The 20,734-nt window shown below is 41.4% G+C and overlaps 1 protein-coding gene across 2 annotated transcripts in view; it reads left to right on the forward strand.

Annotated features, from left to right (window-relative positions):
• setd3 (SET domain containing 3, actin histidine methyltransferase) overlaps nt 1-20,734 on the forward strand; it is a 166,178-nt gene that overhangs the window by 113,036 nt on the left and 32,408 nt on the right. For both annotated transcript variants that reach the window (XM_068038705.1, XM_068038706.1), the window contains 3 exons: nt 12,269-12,327; nt 14,297-14,411; nt 15,750-15,824. In XM_068038705.1, coding sequence (XP_067894806.1) covers nt 12,269-12,327; nt 14,297-14,411; nt 15,750-15,824 — 249 coding nt within the window. The remainder of the gene's footprint in view (nt 1-12,268; nt 12,328-14,296; nt 14,412-15,749; nt 15,825-20,734) is intronic.

Here is a 20,734-nt window from a genome sequence, read left to right on the forward strand (position 1 = left end):
GTATCTCGTCCTATACAAGTCTTGTGCCATTCCACCCTCAGAAGTTTGTAACAGCTTGGGCTGTTTTCAATATCATTGCATGAATACACCACTGAATACACAAAAACTGCTGTAGTTATATTGATAATAGCAAAATACTACAGATGTTGGAAATCTGAAATAAAAACTAAGTGCTGGAAATACTCACCAGCTCAGGCAGCATCTGTGGAGAAAGAAGCAGAGTTAATGTTTCATCAGAACAGATGACAGACCTGAAACGTTAGCTCTGCTTCTCTCTCCACAGATGCTGCCTGAGCTGCCGAGTATTTCCAGCACTTTCTGTAGTTCTATTGAAGCTCATTAATGACAGCCCTGTAGCAGATGACTTACTGAGCCTAGTTTCTTGGTTTACAAGAAGAAAAGTAGACAACGTAGCAGCTGAATGACGGAGCATGATGGTAGAAGGAAAGGTAAACCAGCAATTGTCTGAGTAAGGGACTGGATTGAGATTGGCAAAACCTCTGAGCGTCAACTTGAGTGCAGCACTGGGCGAACGTGCATTGTCCCCTAAGCCTGGCAGCTGGCAACAAGTCCAAGTAAGACCATCATTGGGTGGCAAAGCAAAATGGTGTAACCACTGCCAAAATGAACACTTAAGATGACACATTGCAACCGTGACCTTGGCATGAGCTGCCCAGTCTTTGCTCAGAGACACAATCCTTGCTATGCACTTCTCTCCCTTTCATTGGCAGGGTGAGTTTTTTCTTATGTTCTTATGAGTTTTTTTAAGGAAATATCTTTCCGTTCTCGATGAAAGAACCACCCCCCACCATGTATTCTTCCTTTTTCTATTGCTTCTTAAGCTGCTAAATGAATAGTTATTCACACACAATGGGCTCAGCTTGGTTGTCACCTCATTTGGACCCAGTTCAGCCTGCCCTCCCTCGCTCTTCCCACCACTCAAAAAGGGGCAGAAAACTGATGCCATTCGGTTGGCTGTTAACCCCGATTTGAATTTCATGGCCAAATCTCCTGATTGGTTATGAGCCATTACTGCCAGACTAACCGCTCACGTGTCTTTATCAGGATAACCAATCCTAGGTCAGCTTGACCACCTCCAATCAGTTCGTACTTTGATTGTAAAATGTTAATTTCTGTAGGTCAAGCCAATTTTGCACTAAAAGAAGTAACATAGAAGATAGATGAGGGTAGTGCAGTTGATGTGGTCTACATGGATTTTAGCAAGGCTTTTGACAAGCTGCCATGTGGCAGACTAGTTTAAAAAAAAATAAAATCCCATGGGATCCAGGGAAATGCAGCAAGATGGATACAAATCTGGCTCAGTGGTAGGAAACAAAGGGTAATTGTTGACAGCTGTTTTTGCGACTGAAGGGCTGTTTCCAGAGGCTCAGTACTGGGTCCCCTGCTTTTTGTGGTATATTAACAATTTGGGCGTAAATGTAGGGGGCATGATCAAGAGGTTTGCAGATGACACAAAGATTTTCCGTGTGGTAGATGGCGAGGAGGATAGCTGTAGGCTGCAGGAAGATATTGATGGTCTGGCCAGACGGGCAGAAAAGTGGCAAATGGAATTCAACTTGGAAAAGTGTGAGGTGATGCATTTGGGGAGGTCAAACAAGGCAAAGGAAGACACGATTAATGGAAAACTTTTGAGAGGTATAGAGGAAGTGAGGGACCTTGGTGTGAATGTCCACAGATCCCTGAAGGTAGCAGGACATGTAGATAAGGTGGTTAAGATGGCATGTGGAATCCTTTCCTTTATTAGCCGAGGTATAGAATATAAGTGCAGGGAGGCTATGCTGGAACTGTATAACTCATTGGTTAAGCCACAACTTGAGTACTGTGTGCAGTTCTGGTCACCTCATTACAGAAAGGATGTAATTGCACTCGAGAAGATACAGAGGAGATTTACAAGGATGTTGCCAGGACTGGAAAAATGCAGCGGTGAGGAAATATTGGATAGGCTGGGGATGTTCTCCTTGGAACAGAAGGCCGAGGGGAGATCTGATTTGAAATGTACAAAATTTTGAGGGGTCTTGATAGAGTGGAGGTGAAGGGTCTATTCACCTTAGCACAGAGGTCAGTGACGAAGGGGCATATATTTAAAGTGATTGGTAGAAAAATTAGAGGGGAGATGAGGAAAAACTTTTTCACCCAGAGGGTGGTGATGGTCTGGAACTCAATGCCTGAAAGGGTAGTTGAGGCAGAGACCTTCAACTCACTCAAAAGGAGTCTGGATATGCACCACAAGTGCCGTAAACAGCAGGGCTACAGACCAAATGCTGGAAGGTGGGATTAGAATGGGTGGATTGTTTTTCGGCTGGCACTGACACGAAGGGCCACGTGGCCTCTTTCTGTGCCTTAACTTTCTATGATTCTATGAAAAGGCTTCTTAAAATGTTGCTTCCCAGCTCCTCTTAAACTGTCACTTAATGGCTGAAGTTTTTTTCTTTATGATGGGCACTTAATAGAGAGGAAAGAGGGGAGGTGGTGGCGTAGTGATAATGTCACTGGGCTAGTAACCCAGAAGCCTTGGCTAATGTCCTGGGGACATGGGTTGAATCCCACTACGGCAGATGGTGAAATTTGAATTCAATTAATAAATCTGGGTTTAAAAAAAAAGAAACTAGTCTAATTGTGACCATGAAACCATTGTTGATTGTTGTTAAAAACCCATCTGGTTCACTAATGTCCTTTAGGGAAGGAAATCTGCTATCCTTACCTGGTCTGGCCTACGTGGCATTCCAGACCCACAGCAATGTGGTTGATTTTTAACTGCCCTTTGAAAATGCCTAGCAAGCCACTCAGTTCAAGGACAATTAGGGATGGGTAACAAATGCTGCCCTTGCCAGCGATGCCTGCATCCCATGAAAGAATAAAAAAACTTTTGATTCTTTGGTCTGGGCTTGATTGAACTGAATTGCCAGACATGGAACGAGAGTGAAAAGAAAGAAGAAAACTTGCATTTATACAGCACCTTTTGAGACCTCTGGACCTTCCAAAGTGCTTTACAGCCAATGGAGTACTTTTTGAAGTACTGTTGTACTATAGGAGACAGTAGCCAATTTTGCACAGCAAGTTCCCACAAACAGCATTGTGGTAATGACCATATAATGTGTTTTAGCGATGCTGGTTGAGAGATAAATATTGGTGAGGGAGAACTACTCTGATCTTTTTTTTAGATTAGAGATACAGCACTGAAACAGGCCCTTCGGCCCACCGAGTCTGTGCCGAACATCAACCACCCATTTATACTAATCCTACACTAATCCCATATTCCTACCAAACATCCCCACCTTTCCCTATATTTCCCTACCACCTACCTATACTAGTGACAATTTATAATGGCCAATTTACCTATCAACCTGCAAGTCTTTTGGCTTGTGGGAGGAAACCGGAGCACCCGGAGAAAACCCACGCAGACACAGGGAGAACTTGCAAACTCCACACAGGCAGTACCTGGAATCGAACCTGGGTCCCTGGAGCTGTGAGGCTGCGGTGCTAACCACTGCGCCACTGTGTCGCCCTCTTCTTTGAAGTAGTGTCATGAAATCTTTTGCATCCATCTGAGAGGGCAGAAGAAGGTACAGTTCGAATGATATAGTGCATCACTAGAAGTCCCATTCCACTTTATACCTAAATAATTACTTTTAAGGTACAGTTACTGTAGATAAAAGTGACAGCAAGGTTCCTCAAACAACAGATAAATGACCAATCTGTTATTTGATAGTGTCGGTTGATTGAGAAATGTTGGCTAGAGAACTCCCTGTTTCTGTCCCAAATAGCATCAAGAGATTTTACATCCACCGGAGATGGAAGGTGGAGCCTCAGTTACTCCATCTAGTACTTGCTCAGTACTGCGCTGTTTGGTGGCCAAGGTTAACATGCTGAATTGGGGCTTGGATCTGCAACCTGCTGATTCAGTCAAGAGTGCCACAAGCTCAGCTAAAGTGATGTTGTTGACATGACAGACTGCTGCCCCCAATGCCCTGTACTCACCGTCCCATGTCAAAATGTAGCTTTCTTGTAATGTATGTGCATAAAGTTTGCTAAAGACAGCCGATGTATTAAGAATTCAGTTGCTTGCGGAACTCGAAGTTGCCAGCAGATGGTGCCACTTACTTGCATGTTGTGTAATATTGCAAAATAACATCAGTGGATTAAAGTGAATTTTGGAACTTTTTTTAATATAAAATTGATTTTTTCCCCATAGCAATAAACATAATGTTCTTACAGAGAGATAAGATCAATAAGAAATTAATTTAACCTTTTCTTTTCTCTGAAGAAATATGATTTTACAAATATTTGAACCCAATGAACTCTTGCAATTTTAATCTTTCTCGGCACCACGGTTGTGTTATTGTAAATTACTGATAATTGAAAAATGGTAAAGTGTTTAAACTTGGGATTCGTTTAAAAAGGAGAAGCTGCAGTATTAATCTGAAGAAGTACAATCAATATCTCTAGAATTTTTTGTTTAAAAAGTCAGTACAGAATAAAAGTAGATTTACTTTTTATTACCTGACTAGTAGTTATTTCGCTACAGTGTTCTCATGAGCGCAGAAGTCAATAAAAATGCGCTTCTACATGGAACTACTTTGGTATCCATCAGTATATATCTGAGGGAGTTGGTTGGCTGTAATTATTTTCTCCTCTTTATAATGCATTCGACATTGAAAGCCGATAGACTTGTCTAACCTTCAAGCTGGGGGTTTTATTGAAGCCAGCTGCCTGTTAATACATGCTGTTGCCTTGATGCTGAGAGCAGACGTCTTTCATGGAACAAAAAAAACAGAGCTATGGTTTATGATCCTGTGTGGGGAACAGGGGGTGGTTTCTCCATTAGCTACTCTCCCTTTCCCCCACATCCACACCTACCCACCTCATATCATTAATTTTTCTTCACTCCCCTCATCTGAAGGTGTTGGTTCCTTGCTGGTGTTCAGTTCCACAGTCACTGTGCAGTACCAAGTGGCCATTATTTGTGAGTGAGCTTTGACGGTGAATGTCACCAAGCTTGATCCTGTCCTTGCCACAAAAATAGCAGCAAAGGCTCCTGAATAGCATTCTGTAGCAGGCTTTTTATTTAGTGGGAATTTGCTGTGTGCAAATTGGCTGCCATGTTTGCTACATTACAACAGTGACTAAAAGTACTTTGCTTTAAAGCACTTTTGTATGTCCTAATGTTGTAAGAAACACTATAGAAATGAAAGTTCTTTTTTCTTTTTGTGTCCACAATTTTGGTCAGATGAGAAGAAATTCTTCTCTGTGTGGTAATAGAGAAGTGAACATGGACGGTCTTGCTCCGGCCATCACATCTGGCCTGAATTTGAGGTTACATAACATCAGTATTATGGTACCTGCTAATTTTTGTACTTCCTTAGACCAGTGTGATTATATAGGTGAAGTGCATTGCTGTTACTCCATTGTGATCTTGGACTACTGTAATCTGATGCTCCTTGGGTGACATATTTCAAACAATGATCCAGCCTTTTTTTTAAAAAAAAGTGTCCTATTGTTTCATGCCATGCAAGTATGCATTGATATCCATTTCCCACTAAAAGGTCAAGCATTTCACTGGAGGGGTAAAATTTGGGTCTAGGCACACCTCCAAATAGTTGAATATGGAGCACCATTGGCAGAAGTTTGGGTGCAAATCGCTGACCTCCTGTTTCGAGAATCGTGCATGGCATACAGCTGAAGAGGGAAGGAAATTTCCTTTAAAACAAAAAGAGATTAAACGGCAAAGAATCTTTGCACTGTTGTTCATATCATTGAAGCTGAACAGAGAGCGGTTTCTTTCAGATATGTACATGGAGACTCTCAGTGGTGCACATTTTAAGAAGGAAAGAAAAACTCACACTTATATAAAGCCTTTCACATCCTCAGGATATCCCAAAGCCCCTCATTGCCAATGAAGTACTCTGAAACGTAGTCATTGTTGTAATCCAGGGAAACTCTGCTGTCAATTTGTGCACAGCAGGGTCCCACAAGCAGAAATGAGATAAATGAACAGATAATCTTTTGAAAGGTGTTGGTTAAGGGTTAAATATTGGCCAAGACTCTTGAGAGCATTTTCCTGCTGTTTTAATATTGCTGTTTGGTCTTTTATGTCCACCTGCGAGGGCAGACAGTGCATCAGTTTAACATCTCAGCTGACAATATAGCACTCCCTCAGTACTCCGCTGAATTGTAGATTATGTGCTGAAGTTTCTAGAGTGGGACTTGAAACAGAGGCAGGAGTGGCACCACTGAGTCAAAAGTGACACCAGTTTTAGCCACATGGAGAAAGGATAAAGCTTTACTAAAATGTCACTGTTCATAGCCTTATTTTGAACGTTCTAGCATACTTTAGCCTTTAAGGTTTTGCTGTGAACATTGCACTTCATTTTGTGGTTAAACCCTCAAGCTGATCCTTGCTAACATTAAAATATGATGGTATAAAGGTAATCTTTGATGCCATGAAAGGGATGCAATGGCGAGTCCTAGGGAAATCCAGGTGAAAAACAAATAAAACATACAGAATAGGACTTTCTGCTAGGTTGTGTTTTTTTTCAAAGCACAATTTGCCCAAAATCAGGCAAACCACCCCTTATAATCATGGAATTTTTTGTGCAAATCACATCAAGTGCAAATTGAGTTTTGTGATCTTTTGCACTTGTTTAAAAACCACTGCACAAGAACCTGCCCACAAAACTGGACATGCTCCCAAATTGAATGATGGAAGATTTTAGTTTCGGCCATGTGCAAATATCTCGACCTGAAACTTAAGCCAAAAACCACTTCTGAAAACTAGTGCAGTTTGCATCCAGATTGCTGATGGCGCTCAAAGCGGAAACTCTTGTCCACAGTGTACTGGCCAAAACATTTCCTAATAATTGAGTGGAAATTCATTCATACCATGTTTGAAGTATAATGTTGTAATCCTTAAATGTTACCCATCATCAATTTCATGCAGCACACTAGAAGTCAACATTTGCATTGATAGCTGCTCCTGGTACAATAATAGGTCAAAATCTGAAGAAACCCCATGAAGAAAATTAACTGTATACATTTTACATTAGAATGGGGTGCTTTGGAGTTAATTGAATATACATAACTGCATTGTTCAGATCTGAGCATATAATCTACATTGACATTTCAGTCCAGTAGAGGGGGTGTTGCACCATTGGACTTTCAGATGAGGCGTTAAACTGAGGCCCTGTCTCTGTTCAGGTGGATATAAAAGATCTTGTGACATTATTTAAAAAAATAAAGAGAGAGGAGTTATCCTGGCCAAAAATGGAATATCTGATTGTGGATCCTTTGCTGTTTGTGGGACTTAGCTGTATGCAAACGCATCTTTTTCTCCATAACAACAGCCTGAGAGGTGTTCTATAAATGCAAGTTGGTTGACTGGTTCTTTCATGTTTGAAATTAATAATTTAATCTTGTGATTTCAGATGAATATGATAAACCACTTGAGCTATGCGCTGGCAGTCCACAATTTTATCTGGGCAGCTTGATTAGATTGCTGCCTTGTAATCACTGTAGATACCTATTTTGTATATGGCACCATAATGTTGAATTAATGGGTTGTTTCATTCTTGGGAAACTCATAATGGGTATTTCATACTCCTGAAACAGACCCAGGAATGCAGTACTGCTGCTTTGTTTTGTAATTGCTAGTACATGCAATGGAAATGTTTTATGCAATTAGATTTAAACTGTAACTTTACTATTAATTTGGCTTTGGTTCAGTTTATATATTTAGGAGCAGAGTAGCCATTCAGCCCATCGAACCTGTTCTGAAACTAAATTATCTTGGGACAGGACAGTTCATTGTAATTTCCTATCACAGATTTTTAATTCATGGTGATTGACCAAAGCAAATCTGCAAAAACAACCAATTAGTTGAACTTAAATTATTGCCAATAGCTGATGAAAAAAGTTAATGTCGGCTGGGGTGATCCTGGAGAAATGGGGCACAGTGGGGCCCATAAACTATGCTAGCAGGGAGTGGGTAATCGGGGGTGAAATTATCCTTTACCCGAGTATTAATGAATTAGCAGACTGTTTTACACCCCATCTGATTTTCTTCAGTCATTTTGTGCTGCCTACCACCATAGACCAATTTGACTCCCATATTCTTGACTGCAGTGATTCATTAGAGAAGCACACATGACACAATTAGAAAGTTAGAAAGTAAGGATTCAGGGAGGCAGTAGATGGAGCAGGTAAAGAATGATGATCAAAAAGGGAGACTAGTGATTGAATGAAGGAGGGACAGCAGGTATAATGGATTGTCAATTGAATGCAAAAAAATGGAAATTGACAGTAGACCTTGGGGATAAGGTTTTTTTCTGGTGCAGATAATTAGATCAATTCAAGGCCGGGCATGTATGCTCAGGGTAGATTTTTTAAAAATACATATACTGGAGCTCTTTATATGCACTGATGAGGTTCTTTTGGAGACGAGGTTAGAAGATGAGGAGACTCGAGAGTGTTGGTAGCTGAGCTCAAAGACATGGGGCTGTGATCTCCAAGCTTCAAAGATGGTGGCCCGCACATGCGGGCTTTACTCTGCGGAGCTGCCGTGATATTAAATGCGGAGGCTCGTTTACATGACCAGGGCGGCTCGCCCCCCACCTCCCCTTTGATGATATGGAGGGGGCAGGTGGTCCGTCCCTGGCAACAGAGTCAGGCTCCACTGCGCAGACGCCGATGCCATTTTTAAAAAGACTCCACCCCTGCAATTTAATTTAAATTTTTACGGAAACGTGAGTGTAAAAATTTAAATTAAGTTATCCTGACCCTCTGCCACCCCCCCCGTGACCATCAGATTTATTACTTGCCCTCTCCCCCACCCCAAAAACTTAACTTGTGCTCCAGACCATCCCCCCCAAATTTCATAGAAGCTATGAACTTTACCTCTTCCCACCACCCACTGGACAAATCAAAAATGTTTGATTGCACTACCCCCCCCCCCCCCACTAAAAATTTACCTGCTGTCCCCTGCCCACCAGTGTTCCACCTCAGATCTCCAAATGGATATCCGAAGGTGCGGGAGTACTGAGCGCCGCAACCAACATGGCGCTGGGACCGATGGCGGGAGTGGGTAAGTATTTAATGCATTACTTGAAATATATTTACATATTTAAATGTTGATGCCGCCGCCGAGCAACGGAGGGGTCACACGAGGCCTCACCGCCGCCAGCAATATGGGGCCGGGCCTTCCCAGCATTGAGGCCACGACCTCCGACGGGGGGGGTCGATAAAATCCAGCCCATGCAGTGGAATTAAGGTGCACTTGATGGAGAAGGGAAGGTTAGGGAGCATTGTCAATCAGACTAATGTGGCTTTGATGAGAAGAATAAAGGCTGGTCATATGATGAAGAGGAGCGAAAGCTGCAGTGATTTGTGTGCCTGTAGATTAAGTATCATGTGAGAATGGTTTTATGCCAAGGATGACTCTTGAGGGACTGGTGAGGATTTCCAACACAACCACTAGCTGGACACACAGGTTTAGGTGACAGAAGCACTGTGATGCTTGCCAAAACCCAATGACCTACATGGTGGGACAAGCTATTTCATCTGTCTTGAACTTCTGACCTTTTGTGACTTCCATTTAGTTCAGAAAAATTCAGTTTAAATATTAACATTTTGTTTGTCACAGCATATAATGCTTCACTTTCTGTGATTGTACTTATTTGAAATGAATGGAGCTTTGTAGTAAGAAGTCTAGTGTACAACTCAAAAGGAATTAATGTTCTTTAGACACTAAGTAAAATCGAAGGATATGGGGATAGGGCAGGAAAGTGGAATTAAGGTAGAAGATCAGCCATGATCTTAGTGAATGGCAAAACACGCTTGAGGGGCCATTTGGTCTATTCCTGTTCCTAATACTCATGTAACAGTTTTTTTTTTTACAAAGCCTGCAAAAAGTTATATAAATCAAGCAGAAAGTAAAAATTCAGTGACCTTTTTATACTGCAGGAGGAGGGAAAGCTCAGGCTTCTCAAGAATTTTTCATTGTTAGGATAATCAAGAGTATCCTTCTTTACCTTTCCCCAATTTGATTTAAGGCTCAAAGTCAAAGAAGTGGAACTGCGAGATAGCATCACTGATGCGTAGTGTTCAGAAGAAAAGACAGCTTGCCAATTTAGAAGAAACTAATGCTCCTGTTTTCTGCATAGTGGTGTTACAGATTCTCTTCCCTCTCTTGCTACACATGGAACTATAACATAAGGGACATGCATTCAATGGACTAGTCAGACGATCATGGATGTGAGGGGGTTGAGCTTTTTTTTCGACTCCTGTCCATTCAAACACAGATAAACATATTTCAAGTGGGTCCCTGTGCTTGAGTTGGATGTGAACTAAAGATGCTTTCTGTTGTCTTTCTGGATCTTGAAGTTCCAAAAGGAATTACATCGGATCGTCAATATTAACTTGATGAGCTCAACTTAAATTGATCTCGCCAACACTTGGCCAGTCGCCCTGTCAGATATCTGTTTAATGTTCAGCATCCTGTAGTTTACAATATACAGCAACGAATGGTGGGCTACCAGCTTATTTCAACAGATCAACCATGAGTTCTAGTCATGGTGTAGTTATGAACTTCTTCCTCAACAGCTGTCAGCTAACTTATTGTATCATAAAATTAATAATTTTCTATTGTATACAGTTTGTGAATTTTTCTGCAAGATGGCAAGTGCTAGGGATTGGATTACTTTTAATTTTTAACATGCATTTCCTGCTCCCGAGTCTGTAATAGCAGAGTGCCTGGGACATAGGCAGAGTGTAGCTCACTTTTCTCTGCCCCTGTAGTGTACTTTGGCCCAACCTCTACAAGGTATCCCTATTACACCAATATGCATTTTCCTATTTCTCACATGAACCTTATAGTCTGTCTGAGTGAATTTGCCAGTTTGTATTCTAGAAACATGAAATTCTTGAGTATCGCATCAAATTCTTCCAGATCCTGACTCTGACTCTGTGCCTCTCCATAAAGATAGAAAAGCCACTCGGAGTGATTTTAGTTCTATACGTCATGTTAAGTTGGGGGGGTGGGGGGGGGATGGATGGATGCGGGGCGTGGGGGCAAGTAACTCCAGACTTGCGTATACAAGAACAACAAGCCTTTTCCATCACATTTATGAGTGGGAACAGAGGTTTGTTGCATCTAAAGTAACATTACTCCATCTATCCATCTAAGCATGAAGGTTGTCTTCAAAGAAATTGTTTTAATCAGGCTGGATAAATGTTTTATCAGAAAGCTCGTTGGCTATTCAATCTGGCACACAGGTGCATTAATTCTCTCTTAACCCACTTGAAATTGTGTACAATCATTCTTTGGAGAAGAAATGACAGAAGAATCAGACTTATTTTGATATTTTTAAGTCTGCCTATGTACGCAGTCATTAATTGATTGTATTTTAGAAGCATCTTGCCCTTGCTCCCTTTAACACTCCTGTGAAGAAAGCAGAATGAAACAGGATTTTTTTTCAAATTAAAGCACAGCAGAGCTAGCATTCAAATAGCAGTCTTTTGTGATCTCCAGTTTAGCCAAAACTGCATTATGTGTGCTGGCTTTTGTTGTATAATTGATTTGCAGTGTAGCTACTTAAACCTCAGGACCCGCCTCCCCCTCCCCTCCCCCTCAACAACTGTACTGCTGATGCCAGCCAATATACTATTGAGAGAGATGATGAATTACCCCAACTTCTGATGCTAATGCATCAAGGAAGAAATTGCACGCTACATAGAGTGCCACTGACAGTAGCACTGCATCAGAGCGCAGTGCAAGGAAAGGCTCCCAGTCCATAAAAAAAAACTGTCTCCCGGGCCCCTGCCAGTGTCAACAAGTGAACGTTTTTGGAAAAGAGGTGACATTTGGTAGGCTGATGAAGGGCTTGTTGGCAGCAGATTGTGTTACTGTCACAGGCCCCAAATTTTATTTTTGTATTGCTGGTGGGTTCTGCTTGCAGGAGTTGATGGAGCAGATTTATGACAGCTGCTGGGCACAACAAATTAAGTTGACAGTGATGTATGGGAGCATTATGGCATGATGATCCTGCCTTGGCTCGGCTGGACTCCTCTTACTTCATTTGGCTCTTGTTAGTATCTGTTAGGCTGCTAAGTAATGAAATTCGGCTTACTGACGTGTTTTTTTTCTCTCTCCCGTTCTCTTCTTCACACCCCTTCTCTCTCCCTCCCACTCTCCCTCCTTCCCCTCTTTCCCCCCCCCCCCCTCACCTTCCCTACTGTTTCAACTGTTGATCTTCAGACCCATCCAAATGCTAGCAAACTGCCCTTGAAGGAATCCTTTACCTTTGACGACTACAGGTTGGTATTTAAACAAATGTTGGGGAAAGAATTTAGAAAAGGACAGTTCTATTTTTTTTCTTACCAGTACAGTGAAATACTGTTGTGAAACCTGTTCTGCAGCCCGTGCATACAGTTACTGCCTCATTTTAATAATGGGAACCCTACTGTACTTGTAATCCTTCTACTTTATCAAAGGTGACTCATCATCCAACTATCAAGATGTGCTAACTTGAATGAGGGAGTGAAATATAGCACTTTTCAAAAACAACAATCACAAAGTACTTTTTCAAAGTACAGTTTTTTGTTCGATGTGGTGAGAAACATTTCTAAAATTTGGCAGCTTTACTGGAGACTCAATTATTTTATCAGACCTGCCCGCACCTGGCATTGGTAGATTATGCAAAAGGACACATTACCTGGTCTTATTGATCAGTGAAGTTTCATTACACAACCTCCAGCTTCCAACTGCTCCACTCAGAGTTAATAATTTTGTAACTAATAAATAAAATTGTTCCAAGAAATAGGGAAATAAAGACGCGCTTGTTCTTTAACGCCCATATAAATTTTCTACTGGGTTTTTCATAGGAGATTAATCTTTAATTCCTGGAGATTCCTGAAGTTTAAGCAATGGTAGTTTCCCTTTTGAAAATGGATTGAGGTTAGAGTTTTAATCTGCATTTTTTTGTTGTTGAATGGTTATTTAATATCTGGTGGCAGTACACCTAGCATAAAAACTAAGTTTATCGTGGAGAGTGCATGTTCAGGAGGTGAGGGTGAAGAAGTTTTTCTTTTGTTCGTTGAAGTCTGATCAAACAGAAGATTGAAACAGTTGTACCCATGGGGGTCCCAACACTGAGTAGAGCCTCTACTCATACCATGTTGAACTATTATTTCTGATCTGTGTACAACTTTTTTTTTGTTTTATTTTTCATTCTCTCTCCACCTAGCATGGGTCTGATATGCATGTGCTGCCTTCCCACAGCATTGCAGGTCATGTTTGATGTTTGTGAAACATAGACAAGCAGTAAGACTTGGGAGAAAACCGTAGATGGCACAGGCATCTTCCAAAGATGCACTCCAAGTGCCTTTTTTGCTCTAAGTACAAGAAATAAGAGCAGGAGTAGGCCTTACGACCTCTCTAGCCTGTTTTGCCATTCAGTAAGATTATGGCTGATCATCTACCTCAGCTCCACTTTCCTGCCAAACTCACACATCCATTGATTCCTTTAGTGTCCAAAAATCTATCCAGCTCTATCTCGAGTATACTGAACAACTGAGCATCCAAAGCCCTCCGGAATTCCAGAATTCCGAAGATTCACAACACTCTCAGTCAAGAAATTTTCCTCATCTCAGTCCTAGATGGGATTTCATCTCAACTTACTTTGCTTGTAAAGTGCAATGCGCAGCATCTTGTAGTTTAAAAAATATCTCCTTTATAAAGTGTTAAAATCTGGTTTGTAGCTTAAGTACTTGCCATTACCAGTATCTTCAGTCACAGAATTAAAGGAGAAATTAATGTGAAAGACGAGCACTGCTGTGTTGCAGGGGTTTTTATTACTCACTTAAAAACTGTTTTTGTTTGTAGTGTGAACCTTCTATGCGATTTGATATCTGAAAAATGACTGGTTAACATTCTCTGACAGGGTATATAAACAGACTGAAATGTGTGTTTATATAGTACTTCTCACATGTGGTGTCAGAGTGCTTTCCAAGGGATAGGGGAGGATGCTGAATCAGCCATGGGAAGTATTAGTGTGGGGTTGGACGTGGGGGTTGCAGGGGAGGGTGATGGTGGGCGAATGATTGAAAGCATGCTCGAAGAAAGAGTTTTTTTGGATGCTTTTGAAGGAAGGACAGTGGCTTGGCTCTTGAGGCATGTATGAGTTCTAATTTATGAAAGCATTGCACCATATCCTTGAACTTAAAAATATATATAAACACTTTCTTTCCAATTTCATAACTGGTCCATTTTTCTGTTCTGTTACAGATGGGCTGTTTCTTCGGTCATGACTCGCCAGAACCAAATTCCAACTGAAGATGGTTCCCGGGTTACTTTGGCCCTTATACCTCTGTGGGATATGTGTAACCACACCAATGGCTTGGTGAGTGAAAGCATCCATTTATGCATTATCAGGGGCTTCATTCTGCATCTTCTGAAGTTCCCTCTATTGTGAGCAATCTGCTCTTACATTGCTGTAGCTTCCAGCAAGCAGCCCAATGACAAAGCAGTTTAGGCACTGCCTTCTCAAATAGCATTAAACAGTTGGCTGCCTGTTAGATCCTCGTTGCTGCAGCATGACCCTCCTGTGTCCTCCAGCAATCCAGAATGACGCGCCACAGACTTCTCCACAGCCACTACTTGTGTTGCTGTGGCTTGTGATGCAAAAGTTGTGCAATCTCACCTGTGATGTCTTTTAATTGATACTGGTAAGTCTCGTCTCAAGGATTCAATAGAGTAGATATAGAAAAACTATTTCCTCTCTTGGACAAATCAAGAACAAGGAGACATAATCTTAAAATTAGAGTTAGGCCATTCAGGAGGGAAATCAGGAAGCACTTTTTCACATGAAGGGTGTCAGGAATCTGGAATTCTTTCTCCCAAAAGGCTGTGACTGATGGAACAATTAGAGTTTTCAAGACTGAGATCACTAGATTTTTGTATCAAGGGATATAGAGCTAAGGTGGATAAATGAAGTTGAGATTCAGATTGGCCATGGTCTAATTGAATGGTGGAGCAGGCTTGAGGGGCTGAATGGCCTACTCCTTTTCCTACATTATGTGATAACACTTGAAGTTGTCCACTTCTGTTGAGTGAGAAGGGTTAATAATTAATAGCCAAGGTGCTTATCAGTTATATATAAATTTCTAGGTGGTTGGAAGGATAATGGGTCTATGTGTGGGAATAGTTTTACCGGTCTGCAAGGGATCCCTATGCCCTTAAATCTCTAGCCATTCATCCGTTTATTACATAATAGTCAAAAAATGTTTTGCCACACCCTATTTCTTTGTATGGATAAAAGGCATTCATTGTGATTGGACAATATAAGAAGATGGTTAATGAGAACAAGGACTTGAAAGTGCAAAAAATGCAATGAAATTTTGGCGTCAATGTGCAAACTATCATTTGTTTTACCTTTACAAAAAAGCAGAGGGAGAGGAAGTTTCCATCTTTGCTTCACCTGCTGTTTTACACATATTGTGCTTTTGTCCACACCTGAGGACATCTAGGACCTGGAAATTATGTGCCACTTTCCTTTCTTTCTTTCTTTGGCCTCCTTGTCTCGAGAGACAATGGGTAAGCGCCTAGAGGTGGTCAGTCGAACTCAGCCATGATCTTCTTGAAAGGCGGAGCAGGCTAGAGGGGTCGAATGGCCTACTTCTCATAATTCGTGTGCCACTTTATTGCATCTCTATCTTACCTGCAGTCCTTCCCTTTGTAGATCACGACTGGGTACAATCTGGAGGATGACCGGTGTGAATGTGTTGCTTTACAGGATTATAAAGTCGAAGATCAGGTAAGGAAGAAAGTTATTGATTTCATGCTTCGGGAAGGTTTTGTAAACAAAACCCACATTAACACAATTTCATTATGGTAATGGCATTTATTTTTTTTAAAAAAGGAAAGCAAGAATTTCAGGGAAAACATATTCTACAGAAGTAGTGCTATGAGTTCATGGATGAGCAATCTGGGAATCGTGATCTATGTTTAGAAGGGTATGCTGATAGGATTAGATGAAGTAGGGTAGGAAGAGGTTCATGTGGAACACACACACACACACACACACAAGCATAGACCAGTTGGGCGGAATGACCTGTTTCAATGCTGTAAATTCTATGTATTGTGTTATGTAGGAAGGAACAACACTATAACAATTTCTGCATTCTTGAATGTGCTACTATTATAATATTAAGGCTGCTTTACCTTTCACAATTTTTCTATAAAATGCATCAAGCTTGGGTAAAGATCTAAAAGATCATGTGAAAGTACAATGGGGCTATAGCTTGCTCATGTCAAGCACAGACTCTTCAAAGTCACTGAAAGAAGTCACATTGTACAATTGGGGCAGGGCAGCAGAGGGAATGTTACCAGAATCAGATGTAATGTGACCCAGGTTGCCATTCAATGTGTTTTGCTAAATTAACTGTAAAGTAGTAGTAAAAATTATAATTTCTAACTCATGAGTATTGCAAGCTGATACACTCCAATGCATTGGCACAAAGGAAATTTGAATTGGATTTACAGCATATCACTGCCACCTCCTATTTAGATGATTGGTTTCATTGATCAGTGAAAAATTTTTTGGATTTTGTTAACCACTTTAGTTTGAAACAACCTACTTGCCAACCCTCAGCAATTTTCTGCTCTTAAGGTTAGAGCAATTATGTTCACGTATAAATGCTGAATGTGCTTGTATTGCCTTCCTGTGCTTGCTATTTTTATGCAGGCATGAATCTGTTTGTTTTAAATTTTCAAATAGCGTGCACATGAATTTGGTACAAACTCCTAAAGAAAAAAACTTGCATTTATATATCACCTTTCATGACCTCAGGATGTTGCAAAGCACTTTACAGCCAATGGAGTACTTTTGAAATATATGTTGAGATTTTAACTCATTTAAAACCCACCAACTTACACAGAGTTAAAATCGGCCTATAGTCACTGTTGTAATATAGGGAGCATGGCCAGGTCTCTCAAAAAGCAATGAACAAAATTACCAGATCACCTGTTTTAAGTGTTGGTTCAGGGATAAATATTGACCAGGACACGAGGAGAATTCCCCTGCACCTCTTTGAATAGTGCCATGGGGTCTTTTACTTCCACCTGATAGAGCTAAAATTCAGAATCCCAAGTAGAAAATGACACCTCTGACAGTGCAGTGCATTCTCAGTACTGTTCTGAATTGTCAGCCTAGACTATAAGGACAGAGATAGAACAGGAATTCTCAGCTGGGGCAATGCCAATTTTACTAAACTGAGGAGTGATTTAGTGAAAGTGGACTGGAAACAGCTACTTGAAGGTAAAGCCATGTCAGAGCAGTGGGAGGCATTCAAAAGGGAGATTCAAGGGGTTCAGAGTAAACATCCCACAAAGAAAAAGGGTGAGAAGGCCAAATCTAGAGCCTCATGGATGTCAAGCAGCTTACAAGGTAAGATGAGACAGAAAAGGAAAGCTTACGTCTGACACCACGAACTCAATACTACAGAAAGCTGAGAGAAGTGTAGAAGGTGCAGGGGTGAAATCAAAAAGGAAATTAGGAAAGCAAAGAGAGGGCATGAAAGAATATTGGCAAACCAAATCAAGGTGAACCCAAAGATGCTTTATCAATACATTAAGAGTAAGAGGTTAACTAAAGAGAGAGTAGGGCCCATGAAAGACCAAAAAGGTAACCTATGTGTAGGGGCGGAAGATGTTGGTATGGTTCTTAATGAATACTTTGCGTCTGTCTTCACAAAAGAGGGGGACAATGCATATATTGTAGTTAAGGAGGAGGAGTGTGCAGTATTACATGTGATAAACATAGGGAAAGAGGAAGTATTAATGGGATTAGTGTCTTTGAAAGTTGATAAATCACCAAGACCGGATGAAATGTACCCTAGGCTGTTAAAAGAAGCAAGAAAGGAAATAACAGAAGGTCTAACAATCATTTTCCGGTCCTCACTGGATACAGGTGTGGTGCCGGAGGACTGGAGAATTGCTAACGTTGTACCTCTGTTTAAAAAGTGAGCGAGGGATCGACCAAATAATTACAGGCCAGTCAGTCTAACCTTCGTAGTGGGCAAATTATTGGAATCGATTCTGAGAGACAGGATAAACTGTCACTTAGAAAGGCACAGGTTAATCAAGGGTAGTCAGCATGGATTTGTTAAGAAAAGATCTTGTTTGACCAACTTGACCAAATTATTTGAAGCAGTAACAAGGAAGATAGATGAGGGTAGTGCAGTTGATCTTGTCTCCATGGATTTTAGCAAGGCTTTTGACAAGGTCCCACATGGCAGACTGGTTAAAAAATGGAATCAAGGGAAATGCAGCAAGGTGGATACAAAACTGGCTCAGTGGCAGAAAACAAAGGGTAATTGTTGACGGTTGTTTTTGCGACTGGAGGGCTGTTTCCAGTTGCGTTCCACAGGGCTCCGTACTGGGTCCCCTGCTTTTTTGTGGTATATATTAACGATTTGGGCGTAAATGTAGAGGGCATGATCAAGAAGTTTGCAGATGACACAAAGACTGGCCGTGTAGTAGATTGCGAGGAGGATAGCTGTAGGCTGCAGGAAGACATTGATGGTCTGGACAGAAGAGTGGTAAATGGAATTAAACCTGGAGAAGTGCAAGGTGATGCATTTGGGGAGGTCAAACAAGACAAAGGAATACACGATTAACAGGAAAATACTGAAATGTAGAGCAAGTGAGGTACCTTGGAGTAATATCCACAGATCCTTGAAGGTAGCAGGACAGGTTGATAAGGTGGTTAAGATGGCATATGGAAACCTTTCCTTTATTAGCCGAGCTATAGGATATAAGAGCAGGAAGGTTATGCTGGAACTGTATAACTCATTGGTTAAGCCACAACTTGAATACTGTGTGCAGTTCTGATCACCTCATTACAGAAAGGATGTAATTGTACTAGAGAGGAGATTTATGAGGATGTTGCCAGGACTGGAAAAATGCAGCTATGAAGATTGGATAGGCTGGGGTTGTTCTCTTTGGAACAGAGAAGGCCAAGGGGCGATCTCATTGAAATGTACAAAATTTTGAGGGGCTTTGATAAAGTGGAGGTGAAGGGCCTATTCACCTTAGCAGAGAGGTCAGTGATGAGGGGACATAGATTTAAAGTGATTGGTAGAAAAATTAGAGGGGCGATGAGGAAAAATCTTTTCACCCAGAGGGTGGTGGAGGTCTAGAACTCACTGCCTGAAAGGGTAGTTGAGGCAGAAATCATCAACCCATTCAGAGTCTGGATATGCACCTCAAGCGCCGTAATCTGCAGGGCTACAGAACAAATGCTGGAAGGTGGGATTAGAATACGTGGATCGTTTTTCAGCCAGCACAGGCACGATGCGCTAAGTGGCCTCTTTTTGTGCCTTAAACTTTCTATGATTCTAAACTTTCTATGATTCTAAACTTTCTATGATTCTAAACTTTCTATGATTCTATACCCTCAAAGTTCTGGAGTTAAAGGTTCATATGTGAACTTTGCCACCAGGAAGTTCTAGCATTGAAGCCCTTATGTTAGTACATTGTAACACAAATGCATTTCCTTTAAGAACATCAAAATTCCAATGCCTTTATTTGCGTGTCTTATTTTAAAGGTTTTTTTTTATAGTCAGACTAAGATGTCGCATGCCTTTCTTAAACATGTGGATGACGTTGACCTTTTTTTAGGTCTTGCTCTTGGCTCATGTGACATCACTTTAGGTTACTCAGAGCCAACAGGCTGAAAATGCCGAATGACACCGATGATGCAAAGATAGGCAGCATTGTAAGCAGTATAGATGGAAGCATAAAATTACAAAGATATTAATAGATAAGTGAATGGGCAAATCTGGGGCAAATGGATTTCAATGTAGGCAAATGTGAAATCATCCACTTTGGACCTAAAAGGGTAAAACAGGCTATTTTCTAAATGGTGAAAAGCTAGAAACAGTGGAGATCCAAAGAGACTTGGGGGTTCGGGTATACAGATCATCAGATCATCAACAAGGTCATCAACAGGTACAGAAAATAATCAAAAAGGCTAATAGATGCTAGCCTTTATATCTAGAGGAATAGAGTACGAGTGGATAGAAGTCATCCTTCAGTGATACAAAACCCTAGGTAGACCACACTGGGCACCTAGGAAGGATATATTGGTCTTGCGGGGAGTGTCATGTAGGTTTACCAGGGTGATATCTTTTTTTTATTCATTCATGGGATGTGGGCGTAACTGGCTAGGCCAGCATTTATTGCCCATCCCTAATTGCTCTTCAGAAGGTGGTGGTGGTGAGCTGCCTTCTTGAACTGCTGCAGTCCCTGTGAGGTAGGTGTACAGTGCTGTTAGGACGGGAGTTACAGGATATTGACCCAGCGACAGTGAAGGAACGGCGATGTGGTTCCAAGTCAGGATGGTGTGTGACTTGGAGAGGAACTTTCAAGTGGTGGTGTTCCCATGCATTTGCTGCCCTTGTCCTTCTAGTTGGTAGAGGTCTCTGGTTTGGAAGGTGCTGTCTAAGGAGCCTTGGTGCGTTGCTGCAGTGCATCTTGTAGATGGTACACACTGCTTCCAGTGTGCGTCGGTGGTGGAAGGAGTGAATGTTTGTAGATGGGGTGCCAATCAAGCAGGCTGCTTTGTCCTGGATGGTGTCGAGCTTCTTGAGTGTTGTTGGAGCTACACCCATCCAGGCAAGTGGAGAGTATTCCATCACACTCCTGACTTGTGCCTTGTAGATG

The sequence above is a fragment of the Heterodontus francisci genome, chromosome 9, assembly GCF_036365525.1.
Source record: "Heterodontus francisci isolate sHetFra1 chromosome 9, sHetFra1.hap1, whole genome shotgun sequence".
Classification (NCBI taxonomy): Eukaryota; Metazoa; Chordata; class Chondrichthyes; order Heterodontiformes; family Heterodontidae; genus Heterodontus; species Heterodontus francisci.